This window comes from Pseudorasbora parva, chromosome 22 (genome assembly GCF_024679245.1).
Source record: "Pseudorasbora parva isolate DD20220531a chromosome 22, ASM2467924v1, whole genome shotgun sequence".
Lineage (NCBI taxonomy): Eukaryota > Metazoa > Chordata > Actinopteri > Cypriniformes > Gobionidae > Pseudorasbora > Pseudorasbora parva.
Window position 1 is genome coordinate 37,458,953 of NC_090193.1, and position 16,670 is coordinate 37,475,622.

The following is a 16,670-nucleotide window of genomic DNA, read 5'->3' on the forward strand; positions in this document are numbered from 1 at the left end:
ACACAAGCAAACAAAAACACAGGCTGAGCCGCCCCCTCGCACATCTGTGTCCATCTCCGTCTCGGTTCGGCATGCTAACACAAGCACACTAGCATGCATATTCAGATATCCTCATGAAGATGAACAACTCCCATCTCATGGAATCTCGTTTGAAGTTTTTTTAGAAAGTGCGGTGTAGCACTGGGCCGTACATTCATGTGGATTAATGAACCACTCTTTTCAGCTAATAACTACCAAATCAAAGCACAACAGCTTTCTGTTTTCTTGTAAAGCCTGGATCAGTTTTAAATAACACTATCATTGTTCATCCTTCTTTTTGAGCGATTGATTACACAACGCTGGAATACTTGTTTCTGACTGGTCAATCACATCTTTTCTGAAATCAAATATTTTTATAATATTGCATAATTTCATTATATGCACACAGCCATACATATACAGTAGAAGACAGATTATTAACAGTGAGCAGGTTTGCTTTGTTGGATTTGCTTGGGTTTATTTGATCATAATGATGATCATTCCTTGAGTGCTATGAAAAACTTGCATATTATATATTTACATTTGGACCTGTTCCTCCATAAGAAAATAAATGGAAATGTTGGTTCACCGGATGGATATTAGTTTATTATTATTTAGTATGTTTGTAAAATTGTTTTTTTGTTTTAGTTCTATTTCAGTTTTATTCATTTTAGTACTTTAACCTTTATTTAATTAGTTGCCAAGGTAATTTAAATAGTTTTTCATTTGACATTCATTTTATTTTACTTCAGATTTATTAATGAAAACATTTCCCACTAACTTCAGTTTAAGGGTCAGTTGTTCACCCAACAAGGAAAATTAACTGAATTATTTATTATCCAAATAAATAAAAAATATATTTTGTGCAAATACAAAGGACTTTCAAACTGCTCTTTTCCATTTGATGAAAGTGAATGAGCATAGATGTTGTAGCATTTGTTGTTTTTGAAGTGTGGCAGCATCTTACTTCATTCACTTTCACTATATACGGCAAACTAAATACGGCACTAAAGAGGTGGTGCAAAATTGCTGGATTTTCTTAGTAAACAGTTCTTTAATATTCCCTGTCTTCCCATAACATGCCACATATGAAAGAATAAAGATTCCAGAAGGATTTTTAAGAGAGATTAATGGTAAAGCAGGGGTGGGATTTGTGGTGTCCAGGAGTGTCGACTGAATTAAAGCACAACGGTTCATTGAATTGACTGGTGTACGGCCTGGGGGAGATCTCAATCACTGGGAAAATCACAGCCCGAACTGTATCCTCATTGGGCCCAATTAGCACCTTCAGCAGCACTAATGGCTGCCAGAGAGCCTTTTAGTCTCCAGGCTGTTACCGACACTCCTCCCTGTCTGCGAATATATAAAGGAGGCACACTTTTCAGGGAGTTAAAGATGCTTTTAGCACCCAGCCTTTGTTAATTACTCATTCACATCTCTTTAAATGTTTGCACACACTCCAACTGTTACTGGAGATGTTAGTCTTGTGTAGCCCCAGTTTTAACTAACGCATGTTACAAAGGAACCAAAAGTCTTTGAGCATCCAGAATTTCAGAAATTGTGTAAAGCCAGCCACACTTGCTGTATTAAAAAAACCCTTGGTTTAAAAAAAAAAACATGCAGTTTATGGGGTGCAGTTTATGGGGGGGGGGTTTCGTGATAATGATCATAGTCCATGAATAATCCATGAATGTTCTTTCTGAGGTTTACAGCGTATCCTAAGCAGGAGCATTGTAATGTCCATGCTGAATGCAAACTGCTGCATGACATGACCAATCAAAGCCAGGTGGAATATATTAGACATTTAATATACAGCTGTTTGCATCAGGATAGCTAAAAAAAAATCTCTAGAGAGGTGCATTAGTTGAAAGAGATGCTTAAAACATGTACATGTACTGTACATGATATATATCCAAATGAATCCAATATAGAATATAATTCAATTATGAAATTTGTGTCAATACCCAACCCTAGTTTTTATTGCTTTTATATGAAACCGTCCTGAATATTAAAATACACTTGGTATGTTTTCATAAAAAGTATTGCAGTCTTTTGCCGGTCATTTGTGTTTTTTTTATTTATATGAATGTATTGTTCATATTGCTGTCTTTAAAAGAGGTGATTTACTACACTTTGCGATATCCCTTCAGTGGCCTGTTTTGTTGTCTGTAGATGTCAATAAGATGACGGATTAGTCCGATAACCATCTGGTTTTCTGTTGCAGGGCGGAGATGGTGCTGGGCAACATCATAAAGAAGAAAGGATGGAGGTATGTTCATTAACAGCATACAGCTTTTCATTTCCTTAGGCCGTCTCTTATCTTGTGCTGATAACTCGGCCCAGTGCCTCAGAGATTGTGCCACCGCAACCCAAGACAGGCAAAAATATAAATTATTAAAGCCCCGCTAACCACGTAGATGTCCCATCTAGATATTGAATTATAGAGAGGTTGTGTGTGTTTGTTGTGCAGTTGATGTCCTGATATATGTTTGGGTAATGTAACACAGGTTAAAGGAAGTTCATGGTTAATAAAAGCCCTTGTTAAGATATTATAATTTAAAGCAGGGTGGGCTCTCACTGTTTCTGCATAATGAGATAAAGCATAACTGAGCTCCCTGCTGGACAGGATCTGCACGTGTGTGTGTGTGTGTGTGTGTGTGTGTGTGTGTGTGTGTGTGTGTGTGTGTGTGTGTGGTTGTGCTGCTTAGTCATCCTGCTAGTCAGTGCGCATCAATATCAGGGCACACAACCCCTCACCTCTGCAGAGACATAGCTTATTTATGTCCTGTGTGTGTATATGGGTGATATTTATTTATTTACTTATATATTTATATGAACATTTTGTCCTGTTGTTGACAAGTTGATCTGTTAGAAGCAGGAAAAATGGGCAAGTGTACGGATTTGACCAAGTTTGACAAGGGCCAAATTGTGATGGCTAGATGACAAAGAGCATCAGAGTGACGGTCAGAGCATCTCCAAAACTGCAGCTCTTGTGGGCTGTTCCCGGTCTGTGGTGGTCAGTATCTATCAAAAGTGCTCCAAGGAAGGAACAGTGGAGAACCGGCCAAAGGGTAATGGGCGGCCAAGGCTCATTGATGCACGTGTGGAGCGAAGGCTGGCCCATGTGGTCCGATCAAACAGACGAGCTACTGGAGCTCAAACTGCTCAAGAAGTTAATGCTGGTTCTGATAGAAAGGTGTCAGAATACACAGAGCATCTCAGTTGGTTACGTATGGGGCGGCATAGCCGGAGACCAGTTAGACTGTCCATTTGCATAAATTAATGCAGCTTTACATAAACCCAGTAGATGTGTCTTGTATATCCTCATTTAGACAGCCAAGTAAACGTGTGTGTGTGTGTGTGTGTGTGTGTGTGTGTGTGTGTGTGTGTGTACATGCATTCCTTTGAAATTAAAATGGTTACCTCAAGCTGTTCAGCTGTTGTAATTATTTGCAACTTCTTACTTTCTAAAAGCCTTTCAAAAAGTCTGACCTAATTTTAAATGATTTTCCTTTTCTTTTTTGCAGGCGCTCCAGTTTAGTCATTACAACCAAAATATTTTGGGGTGGAAAGTATGTATATATATATATATATATATTGTTTTATGTATTATAAAATGAATAATGGTATGATATAGAACTGCACAATTCAGGTTAAAATAGAATGAAGAATTATTTTTATTTTTTTCAAATAGAAATTACGATACTATACACAACCAAGCAAAGTAACATGTAATTTACCAGATTCAGGTTACTTTCAAAGGGGAATTTGCTCTGATCGCTTTCACAGTAATCAGTGGGTGTTTGAATCAAGATCTTTTCAATTATTAATCGTGCAGCTCTAGTATTATACAAATAATACTTTTGAAACTTTGAAGTTCAGGAGGTATAAGTGTCACTTAAGAATTAAGATTAAATGGGTCTTAATCTTTGCAATAAAGTGCTATATTTTGCATTGAATAAAATATCACGGCCTCAATTTTAGTATCAAGCCAAGTAATGTCTTTGCAATATAATTTACTAAAGATGGCCCAAATGAAAATTGCATAACAGTACAAATCCTGTCGTTTTCTAGAGCAGAGACGGAGAGAGGACTGTCAAGAAAACACATTATAGAAGGTGAGTAGACCACAAATCATACACATTATAGAGCAGTAGTTGACAGAACTGGTTTAGCTGTGTGCTGAATTGATTTGTTGTTCCTCTGTAGGTTTAAAGGCATCATTGGAGAGATTGCAATTAGAATATGTGGATGTAGTGTTTGCAAACAGACCAGATCCCAACACACCCATGGAAGGTACATCTCGATCTCAATTAATTTATTCTACTGTAACTCATCCCATTATGTTTGTGCTCCAGATATAGTTTATTCCTCAAATTGTGTCTTTTTGAGAAGAGGTGATTACACTATTCAAAATAAAGGTTTATTTATTGACATCTATGGTTCCATTGAGAACCACCAACATCCATGAAACCTTTACATTCCACAAAACTGTTCACTGAAACACTTTGGCAAACTAAAAAATGGTTCTTCTGTGTCTGTGAAAAAAACCCTTTTGGAACCTTTATTTTTAACTTTGTTAGCTAGTTTATACAAAATTAGATGTTGCTTTGTGGTATTTACTTTTAAAATGCAAGTAAGAGGATCTTTTCAAATTGCCCTGTTGTCCTTTTGCAAGTCGCCAGCCTGAATTAAATCTCAACCAATGCTTTCAGGTGAAGAGGTTGCTGCTCTTTAAAAACCAAGACGAAGATGTTATTTGATCTTCTTTTATTAGCCTAGCTGCCCTTTAGAAAGTTCACGCGGTTCAATTGTTGAAACACAAACAGCTCGGGGGTCTGCAGACATCTGCTCTTCCTGTCATTAAAGAGCTTGACACTTCAGTAGTCAGTTTCTCGCTTGCTTTTTAGACAGATCTCATATAGTCAAGTGAGAGCAGTAAATGACTCTCGAGCTCATAAGACTGATGTTTTAACATTGCTGGTGTGTGTTATCAGGTACCCAGCCCTCATCTGAAGCTTTGTTTCTTTGAGCCGAGATTCATATTGACCTGAAACACGAGTTGTTTATTTTGCCTCACATATATTGATTCAATTCTCCAGGCTCAATCCAGAAAGCGATTCATCATTTAAACTCCCCTCCCTCGCATTAATCGAGTTTCTTTTCTTTTTCTTGTTAATATTTCACACGTTCATCCAAAGTGGCACATTCTAATGACACGATATGATGTATTGTGTTGTAAATCTCTGAGAATCTGCTGTCTGATTGGCAGAAACGGTGAGGGCGATGACCCATGTGATCAATCAGGGAATGGCGATGTACTGGGGCACGTCACGCTGGAGTCCAATGGAAATCATGGTGAGTCACACCCCTGTTCACACCCCTGTAATCAACATCACCACCGACTGCTTTTGTTCCTCGAGAGCCTTTCAAGATCTCTTGAAGAATCTAAAGATGCTTCTGTTTAAATAGGTGCTGTCAGTGAGGTAGTCTAAACTTGCATACAGGGTGGACCGGAGACTTAAAACAGCACTGCATGGAGTCAGACAGACAGTTTCACAGTGACTGAATGTTCAGGGACGCCTGACAAAAGCCAGTGACACAAGAGGATGCTAATAGTGATTAGAAGTAAAGAAAGTCATTTTTGCTTAACGGGATAGTTCACCCAAAAATGAAAATGTTATGTTTATCTGCCCAATGCGTCCAACATGTAGGTGTCTTTATTCTTCAGTAGAACACAAATGAAGATTTTTAACTCCAACCGTTGCGGAGTGCCAGTCATATAATGGTGTGAATGGGTAACAATTCTATGAGAGCACAAAAGAAACATGCTAAGACACCATGCACAGTCGTCATGAGCCTCAGGGCTCTTTGTGCATGGTGTCTTAGCATGTTTTTTTTTGCTCTCTTAGAATTGTTACCCATTCACACCATTATATGACTGGCACACCGCAACGGTTGTAGTTAAAAATCTTCATTTGTGTTCTACTGAAGAATAAACACACCTACATGTTGGACGCACTGGGCAGATAAACATCACATTTTCATTTTTGAATAAACTATCACTTTAAATGAGGTTCATATAATTCCCATTAAGAGTCAGTTGTTTGTGAATCAGACTAAATACATGTCTATTTGTTGTCTAGGTATTATTTCTCTAATAAATATACATTTTCAGAAGGATAAACTGAATTGTGAGAGATACACATTATTCAGTTTCTCAGAGGTTATATCCCGCAATTCTGACTCTTTCCCCTCAGAATTGTGATATAAACATGCAAATGCAAGAAAAATAGTCCAGAATTGTGAGAGAAAAATGTTAAAGGCTATGTTTAAAAGTTATCTATGTAAAATGCTATAGGTTTAAATATCATTTCATGCTGTAACTGATATTTATGTAGACTTGCTGTTTTTATTAAATCCATGCTTTAATAGTAGACTAATCCTTGCAGGATTCATCAGTCCAGTCTGTGACTTGCAACATAAACGTCTGCGTTTAGCTTCAAACTGTGTCTTCAGTGACAGAATTCTATAAAATTGAAGGCTTTATTTTTTGCATTCTGATTTTGACATAAAATCCGCAAAATAAGATAATTTTTTGTTGTGTCTTTGTGTCCATTTTCCTCTACTTACGCTAATATGTGCAGCCACTATGCACGAACAGCTGAAATTGATGTAACTGGCGTTTGCTCCAAATGGGTCTAGGCGGGTACATAATGCGTCTACACTGCTTATTACACACACAGGGATGTGCAGCAGCAACAAACATTTTTAAATATAAAAAATGGCGCGCAGACGTTTTTTTTTTTTTTTTCCTGTCGTTAAACTAGCAAAAGTGGATTCGGACATGCCCTAAGTGCACCTGCGCCATGCGCCTCAGAACATTTGCTCAGGTCCTTAGATTTTTGAGAGCCTTAGGGCCCTATTTTATTTTTCGGTTATATGACCTTTTTGAAATTGACGTTTCTCAGGTTAGTTGCTCTACATTCGTACTTTCAAAAAAACGAACCTTAGCATTTGACTCTTGATGTTTTGTAGGAAGCGTATTCTGTGGCCCGACAGTTCAACCAGATTCCACCAATCTGCGAACAGTCAGAATATCACATGTTCCAGAGGGAGAAAGTGGAGGTGCAGCTCCCTGAACTCTTCCATAAGATTGGTGAGTGATGCTACTGTATGTGAAGCCCAGAGAAACCGCGCACAGACCTCAACAAATGTATCGTTTCAATCGGTTTCCACCTGTCTTCTCAGGTGTGGGTGCGATGACATGGTCTCCACTGGCCTGTGGGATAATCTCAGGGAAATACGACAGCGGGGTACCAGCATACTCCCGTGCCTCACTGAAGGTACTTCATATCCCATGAGTCTCTCTGTCGTCTCCTCTTCCTGGTCGTCTGGAAACATTAGTGACCTCATATGTGATTCCTTTGTGTTTGGTGTTCTAATGTGGATGTGTTCCGTGTCTTCCAGGTTCTGTAGTTGGGTGTTTTCCTGTAGATGTGTTTGTTGTTGATGGCATGATTCCACACGCCTGATCTTCAACATATTTTTCTTTATGTGAATGAGTTTCTATGGTAACTCTGAGGAGGATTGTCACTTGTTTTATCCGTGTATCCATCGCTTTCAAGCGCACTAAACCACACACACAAGTGCACACTAAAAGCACCCGTTTCCCGAGCTGTATGTTGGCGTAGTCGCATGTTTTGGTGTTTTTGTGACCCATCATCTTCCTCCTGTAGTCTTGTGTCACACTGTTAATCATCCCTGATTTATTGTTACCTCTGTGTAACGTACATGTGGATTGACACTTGACTATAACAGAACCGTGCTGGTGGTCTGAACAGTGATGGGTCCGTTTGATTCAGAGACCCATGAGTGTTTAGATCACTAGACCACACTGGTCCTTTTCCACTGTTAATTAATATTTACTAATGATGGACCTGAAACTGGATTATTTATCCTGGTCTAGCACACGCACAAACATTCGCTTTTTGTTATTCGGTATAAATGATCCTCTAATTAGTATTTTAAAGTCAACATGAAGGGGAAATTTACTAGTTTTAGACATTTACATTGTTTTTTGTATCACCAGGAACTTGCTTTGTCTCTAAAATAACATTCCTATATGGCTGACATAACCTAGTCCAGATGGACTATTGGTTAATAAATAGCTATTTAGTATTTTTCAGTGTCATTTTAGCATTATTTAATATAATAGTATTTATGTACATTCTTTAATATTTATTTTGAATGAGCTTTTATTGTTTTTAATTTGTATTTAATTTTCTTTATGAGGTACTGCAACAAAGTTTTTCATCTAATATTTACATTTAGTTTTATTTAAGCTTTTTTTCAATGAACAAAAACATTTTTAATCGTTATAGTTAACAATAACAACACTGGTATGTTTGTCTCTTAACGGCATTTAACGACTAAACATTGCAATTTAATGCACACTAATTCAATGAAGATACAACAAAAATAGCAAATAATTCATTCATGTTTAATATTCATATTAAATCACTTAGAAATATACCATATTTCCAAATTCAATGCGTTGCAAATGTTTCATGTTGACTTTAAATTTATAGAAATGTTTTTATGTATGCCAAATTAAGTCAGATTTGTAGAAGAGTTTTGATATATTATAAACCTCAAAATCATTTATACAAGCTATAAAAAAAAAAAAAACACTTTCTAAAATGTTATGTTATGTTTGTGTGTGTGTGTAAGATCTCTTTACCCCCGAAAGTTCTCTGAGCAAGTTCATCTCTGCTCGTTTGAGCTTTTGGGTTTACAGAGTCACGTGTTTAAAAACAGGCCCTCGCCCACACAGGTGCTGGTGTTACGTCTCCGAGAGCGTATGTGTTTATGTTTTGTGTGTAGGGCTGTGCGATATTGAAGAAAAGTGCGATATGCAATATCTTGTTAAATAATGCGATATTCGATATGCGATACAATATTGCTATTAATGTATAAAATATATTTAAATTATATAAAAAAAATTCTTATTTAAAAACTGAGAATGAAACAATTTGTTTCACATTCTTTCTGGGAAAAGAAAGCATCGCTACAACTTCTGAAAGTGACCAGCAGTTTTTTAGCAAACATTTGTCACAAATCGTTCACGTTTCGTGTGTGTCAGATAGCACGAGACTGCAAGTTTTTGCAAATTATTGCATTTAATAACTCTTTTTAACGTCAAGCAAGTATCATAAGTCACAGTCGTTTGTCCAGTCTATTCTCTCCTCTATGCATCAGCCTAAGTAGCCTATTAAAATCATTCAGATATTGCCTGCCCTTGCGATATGCATATTGCGATATGTACATTTGCAATAGCTTGACAATTTCGATATATTGCACAGCCCTAGTTGTGTGTGTATGTCAGTGCACCGCTGTAGGCGTGGGCCCCTGTTTTTGAGCAGGTGTGCTGTGTTGTTAACAGGGCTACCAGTGGTTGAAGGACAAGATCTTGAGCGAGGAGGGCCGACGCCAGCAGGCGAAGCTGAAAGAGCTGCAGGCAATCGCTGAGCGGCTGGGCTGCACGCTGCCACAGCTAGCCATCGGTACGCCTAACCCAAAGACACACTGCCGCTCTCTCTCTTTCTGTCTGTCTGTCCGTCCGTCCTGTACCTCGCTCATCCTTTCCCCCTCTCATCCTCCCCTTCCTCAGACCACCGGAGCGGAAGCGTCTGTCTGTCTGCGGACAAGTTCATAAGCAAATGCGATTAGTTTGTGGCTTTTAGGGAACTGTTAATGGAAGATTGTTACTCACAGCATGGTATTCTTGCTTAAGTGTTGTGATAAATATAATAGTTTCAAATCGATTAAGTATAGTGTTTTATGATGTTCAGTATGGTATCTGAGATGGAAAGTGTTGTGTAATGCTTTAAAGAGAGGATAGAGTGTAACGTTTTGAAGAAATATCTGCTGTAGGATCTAGAACGAAGGCTTTTATAAGGACTGCGACGGTTTGATTTAAGTACCTCCTCTCAAAGTACAGTAATCTAATCTTGAGAGCTTGTGATCACGGTCTGCTGCACATAGTCCAGTTGAAGGCAAAACCATCAGATTCAACCACTCAAAATGTGTGTGCCGATACTAGGGGTGGGCGGTAGGACAGAAATCTTATCACGAAGCAATTTTATATCACTGTAACGGTATGTAACACAATATATTAGTTCTTGTTGGTGGAAATTAAACAAAAACTATCATTCATATATCAAATAACTCACAATAAGTCAATTTAGTGAATTTAGTAATTATTTGAAATGTCAGGTACTTCATCTCATTTACTTTTATTTTAAATACATTTTATTTTTAATATTTCTTATTGTATTAAATTTTAATCGTAAATATTTTAGTTTTATTAGTAAATATTTTATCAGAATAATATAACAAATGTTTAAAAAAAGCATTTCATATTTTATTTTTAATTAGTTATTTTATATAGTAATTATTTCATCAACATAATTATTTATAACATAGTCGTCTGCCATAAGTGCAAAAACTGCTTCACATTATAAAGCAGTAAAACTTGTATTATACTCCTGGTTCAAATTCTCCCACGTCCCACTCATCCTATTTTTTTCACATTACTTGTGTTTCCACCAAGATATCTTATGCAGTATAAATGGTTTAGCAAAACGCATTTCTATCGTCATACGTCCATACCTCCGTCATACCGCCTACCCTGGTCTGATACCCTTCATAACTCAAATCCATAAAGTTTCAGGAAGTCCCTCATCTTCCCGTCCTCACAAAAGTTGTAAATTGGCACTGGTGTGTGACAGCACACCCTCCATGATTCATCGACTGCGGGACGCAGGGGAATAAAAATCTTGACAGGACCTCAATCCCTAAAGCAGCGGCCGATAGAATCATGTCCCCCTTCTCTCACCTGGCCTTTAATGCAGTCGTACATTACATTTCGCACCTCATTACTGGATTGCCAGCCCCTCCCAAACACTGCAGATTCCTCTCCCCCGCACAAGCGTGTCCAATCGATTCACAGCCGGTTTACAGTCACCGCTGCTCATTTAAACAACCTCCAGTGTATTTAAAAATAGTGCTGCGGGTCAGATCTGCTGTGAGGGTTAATGAACTGCACAGGGATATAAATGGGCAGATGATTTTGAGGGATGATATCATGGTCTGTTATTGACAATGTTAAGGAGGCAGATTTTAGACTGTAAATCATGAATAGCTTGTAGCTTAAGAAGCTAAAGTAGCTAAACTACAGTGAACTACATTTCCCCTTTTGATAAAGTTGTTAGATAAAGTTAAAGTAGCAAACATCAATGAACGTTATTGCACTATATACATTATGCATTCCAAGTAATATCAATCAAACTACAGTTGAGTTGTTTTGATTAAACTAAAAAACAGTAACAAAATTAACAGTAACTATATATATATATGTGTGTGTGTGTTTTGTAATTGCTTTGTAATTGCATTTAAAACACGCAGTGATTTTAAAAAATTGACGCACGCACAGATGTGCACATAGATGCAAGCGCACTCACATACATAAATGTTGCGTTTAGTTTTGGCATTAGGTCTTTATAAATAAGCAAATTATAAATTCTTGACCACTTTTGGTTAGCTTAGACAATACTCACCTCAGCTAGCGCATCTTTTCTAAGTGACTAGCAGCCTTGTCACCTGATTTTAATACTACATGCTGGTTCGCTAAAATTGACTTATCGGCTTGTGTTCACAAACAGCAAGGGTGCTTTTCAGTTTCTGCAGTAAAACGTGAACTTGTAATGCCTTGACAGTCAACAATACAGGCTTTTGTGACAAAATGTGTTTAGGGTTCAGAATGTGCTATATGTGGAGAAAAATTAACTGACAGCCGTGAGTTAGTTTTAAACATGACGTTGTTATTTTATTTATTTTTTATGAACTTTTCATAGTTTACACACACTACTACTACTACTACTACTACTACTACTACTACTATAAAGTTACATTATTTTGTTGTAATAAAGTGCCAGTGAAAATTATGCACGGGGTCAATTTTGTTATGAATTGATTGATTGAATTGAATTGAAAGCAAGTTCCTTAAAAATTTACCATCTGAACAAATTGATTCACTGAAATTAATCATATTTCCCAAAACTGCTTTCCTCAGCTCACTACTATGCATTTTGACACTCAAAAAGCAGCTGTAGTATTTTGTCAGATTACACCACTATAATAACATACAAACATAAAAAAACTGTTTTAGTTAAACGCGTTTAGTTAAATAATCCCCAAGTTTATGCAATTAATACAGTGTCAGCGTTATTGTATTGTAGTGTAGTGTGTTTGTGTGTGTGTGTGTGTGTGTGTGTGTGTAGACAAAGCAATCTGGTAAGGCTAAAGTGCTAAAATGCATTAAAATCCACTTTAGTTTGATTTACCCGACACATCAGAGCTGACACAGTGTAGCCTTGAAAAATAAGACCGCGCTTCCAAATGGCTGTTGTTACACACACAGACACACACACACACACACACACACACACACACACACACACACACACACACACACACTGCAGTGCCAACACACAGAATGCCAGTGCAACAGATGGCACACACTCATACACACACACACAAATAAACTCCCAGGAGGGTTTAAAATCCCCACAGAGTTTCCTTCCTGTCTGTGTGTGGCGGCGGTGTTGCATGGACTGTGTTTAGGGAACGGCAGCGGTCAGCATGGCTCCTCTTCACCTCCTCTGCGCTCCTGCAGATATCACTCCTCTTCCTGGGAAAAAAAGATCACGCAGCTCTGATTTTGAGCGCTCAGTGTGTCCTGGTGCTGGGAGCCATGGTAACAGAGTGGTCTGGCAACTGCTGTGTGTTTTGTGAGATGCTTCAATGTGTGTAGGAGTGGGAGAAGTAGCTGCTTTAATTTTGGAAATGGCTTAATTTGTGTATACATGTGTATATATATATTCATGTTTTCTTTTAAATATAACATTTATCTCTTCGTGATGGGTAGGTTTTGCTTTAAGGGTGGGGTATGTGTGTCATATGTTGTGAATGATATTATTTATGCTATATGTTCAACATATTTGCTGCTCATCTCCAGCGTGGTGCCTGAGAAATGAAGGAGTAAGCTCTGTGCTCCTCGGAGCCTCCAACACGGACCAGCTCATGGAGAATATAGGAGCAATACAGGTGAGAATGGAAATTTGTGTGTGGCACGTGTCAATCAAATGCTAAGCTCCGCCTCAAAAGCATTATTGACCAATTTTAGTTTCCTGCAACTTGCAGCCATGTGGACTATTCATATTTCTCGGGTTCCCAGAACCAGAATTCGTCATAGTTAGCCAAACATTTATTGTGCTGTATGGAAGCGTTGACAAATTATTTTGCGTTCCCTTTGCCTCAATAGCAAATCCACAATATCATTTCTGTTACTTTCCCAGAAGATTGAGACCTTGGTCAGATGAGAGAAAAATGCCAAAATTGCCATTACAATAAAAGAGTTTTGTTTATCATAATAATTCACAAATTAACTTTTATCAGTTTTGAAGCGTAAATACAGTCTGTATATGTAAAAAGCTAAATGTATAAACTATATGCTATAAACGAACTACAACATGGTCACATGACTTCAATGTCACCAAAATGTAGGCCCTGTTTATACTTGTATTAAGATGGGTTTTGGTCAATCGCATCATAAGTAGATGTTGGAGACATTCCTGTGTTTTAATCCATCTCTTTTTGTCCACTTTAAACCACTTCTATCCTGATTTCTTCAAGGAGAGGGCCTATGGGCGGGTAATGGATGGGCTTTTTCAGAACTTTTGAGAACATTGTGCTTAGTGCGTTTTATCTTCAGCCGACAAAGTTTAAATCCGTCTGGTTTGCGCACTTTCCATAATGTTTGCGCATTAGGTCAGTAAGATCAGTGAAGAGAAAGGGGCTCTTGTGGCTGTTTAAACACATTCGACCACATGAGCATTTACATTATGAAAGCAATTCGGTCAAATGTTTTCCACTACCTCTGGAAGTGGTCAAACGTGGACAAGCTTGTCCAAAATACACCTGTATTTAGTGTCGTCCAAAATGTGTAAACAGGGCCTTAGATTTTGAAAACATTTTCTTTCTTTCTTTCTTTCTTTTTTCAATTCAGCTGAAAGTTTGTGCAGGAATAGTTTTCACAAGTGATCCTAAACACAATGAGGATGTAGCGAGTAGATGAGTTTTCCTGTTTGGATGATGACGTTTAATGACAACCTGTAGTCCCTTTTAGACACTTGTTAGCAATCACCTTTTTCAAGACAAATAACTTTTTAAAAAGTCAAAAGGGGGTATTACTGACGTATTTTCTTGTAGAATAAAACATAAAAATATCTTGGTTCTGTGTTAACCACACACATTATTTCAGGCATTTAATCAAAAACCACATTCAAAAACCCACTGACTTCAGGACGATGGAGCCCAAGTGATAAAATGTTAACTTGTTTCTGGGTTTTGGCCTACAAAACTGCATCATCCCTGCAGCACTCGGTTATTAGATATTTTTAGTTATTGCAAAAAAATGCAATAGTTTATAGTTCATTCACAGCCTACATTTAGCTTTTTACATCTGCTGATTACATTTAAACTTCTGTGTTTTGTATTCATAAAACATTGGAAAAGCACTTTTCTCTTTTCATTTGGATGTGAGAAGCTTTTGCATCCATTCTGATTCAAACTCTGCAATTGTATTCATGTTACTGTGCAATTTAATAATATAACAGAGTGCTTTCCAATCACATAAGAATAATCAGTTCGATTTTAATCACTTTATGAGCCCATTTTACAGCAAATCATGCTGCTCACAGAAATCTCCGGTTCATTCCTATGGGACACTCTGTAAAACGAATGCGAGCAACTGGAATCTGGGTGGGCGGAGCTTAGCAACGACTGAGTTGCTGGTTATGAAATGTTATTTCTGTAAACTCAAATAATCAGGGTTCTCACATTTATGGAAAACCTGGAGAGAAAAAAATGGTCTTTTTAAAGGACCAGTTCTCAATAAAATGATTTTTAAAAATCCTAAATGAACATACACACACTATATAAATACACACTTTTATGTTAGATTTGATTATTCGTTTTGGCTTGTTTGTCTGTATGTCTGATATGTCTATGTATGTATGTATGTATGCATGTATGTATATATATATATATGTGTGTATATATATGTGTATATATATATATATATATGTATATGTGTGTGTGTGTGTGTGTGTATATATATATATACACACACTGCAAAAAATGCTTTTCTTACTTAGTATTTTTGTCTTGTTTCTGGTCAAAATATCTAAAAATGCTTACATTAAGAAACATTATAGTTTTGTTTTTTGGGAAAAATAACTCCAAAATTAAGTTTTTGCTTAAAATAATGGGGTAAGCAAAATATTTCTTGTTTTCTGTTTAAATTAACATTATTTTGCTTACCCCGTTGGCAGATTATTTTGCTTATTTTAAGCAAAAACTCAATTTAGTTATTTTTTCCCAAAACAAGACTATTGCTTTTGCTTGTCTAGTAAACACTTCTTGTTTTAACAATGTTTTAGATGTTTGGACTAGAAAAAAGACAAAAATACTAAGTAAGAAAAGCTTTTTTTTCAGTATATGTATGTATGTCTGTCAGCCAAAGGATTAATAATTTTTTGACCTCACTCTTCATATATACATGGAAACCAGACTCATTTTGCAGTTCTTTTTTGCAGGTTCTTCCAAAGCTATCCTCCTCCATCGTGCACGAGGTGGACAGTATCCTGGGAAATAAACCCTACAGTAAAAAGGACTACCGCTCCTAGTGTGGAACCAGACGGGACCGGATGCTCCGCACCCACCTTTGCCTGATCCTCCGTTAGCTTCAGCTTTTACTGAATGAGTACCGGCCGCATGAGACGGGCAAGCACCCACAAACCCTGGAGAGCAAGACTTTTAGAACACAATGGCAAGAAACACGTGAAAAATACACAAAACAAACAAAAACAGGACACATTCACTGACAGAGGGGTTGAAATGCAGGATAGAGAGCGATGCATTGAAGATATGTGCTTGCAGATTTATCCGTGTTACTCTACAGAAAAGGTACTTTAAAATGAGATCACTAGGGTAATTAAGAACAAAATTTAAAAAAAGATATGCTTAAAACATTTAAAAAATAACATGCTTGCTTGGTTGCTGGAAATATTCAATTTTTTCTGTTTGTTTTTTTATTTATTTTTATTGAATGCATAACAAAAATGGAGCTCAAGCTGAAATAGGTAATCAGTTGCACATGACCCATAGCCACTCATGTGATCCATTTGGGTTTGCGCACGTCGTTCACATCATTGAGGTGTCTCTGCCCTGAACTCATCACTGTGTCGTCTGCGTTACGTATGCACACGCCCCCCACCCCTTCGCAGGCAAACCAATAAGCACTTTAAGGGAACATCAGAGGGAGTGGCTTTGTGAAAACTGATTTAAACGCGACTCCTCTCTAGTGTGAAATGGGGCAAAAATCAATCGCTTTTCCGTATTCTGCACAGGGCATTGTATCGTCTCAGTGGCCACTCTTCTCTGTTTAGCCTCAAAACGCGGCCCTGGCTTCTCATATGTCATTTCTTTGCTAACAGTTCTGCAAGAGACCTTCTGATGTCAGATCA

At 37.5% G+C, this 16,670-nt stretch overlaps 1 protein-coding gene across 6 annotated transcripts in view; it reads left to right on the forward strand.

The window, feature by feature from the left end:
- kcnab2a (potassium voltage-gated channel subfamily A regulatory beta subunit 2a) overlaps nt 1-16,009 on the forward strand; it is a 121,703-nt gene extending 105,694 nt beyond the window's left edge. For all 6 annotated transcript variants that reach the window (XM_067430907.1, XM_067430909.1, XM_067430910.1 and 3 more), the window contains 10 exons: nt 2,243-2,287; nt 3,546-3,590; nt 4,093-4,136; nt 4,228-4,314; nt 5,291-5,376; nt 7,057-7,177; nt 7,270-7,364; nt 9,464-9,584; nt 13,100-13,188; nt 15,741-16,009. In XM_067430907.1, the coding sequence (XP_067287008.1) occupies nt 2,243-2,287; nt 3,546-3,590; nt 4,093-4,136; nt 4,228-4,314; nt 5,291-5,376; nt 7,057-7,177; nt 7,270-7,364; nt 9,464-9,584; nt 13,100-13,188; nt 15,741-15,830 (823 nt within the window). In that variant the 3' untranslated portion in view covers nt 15,831-16,009. The remainder of the gene's footprint in view (nt 1-2,242; nt 2,288-3,545; nt 3,591-4,092; nt 4,137-4,227; nt 4,315-5,290; nt 5,377-7,056; nt 7,178-7,269; nt 7,365-9,463; nt 9,585-13,099; nt 13,189-15,740) is intronic.
- The last annotated feature ends 661 nt before the right edge of the window (nt 16,010-16,670 follow it).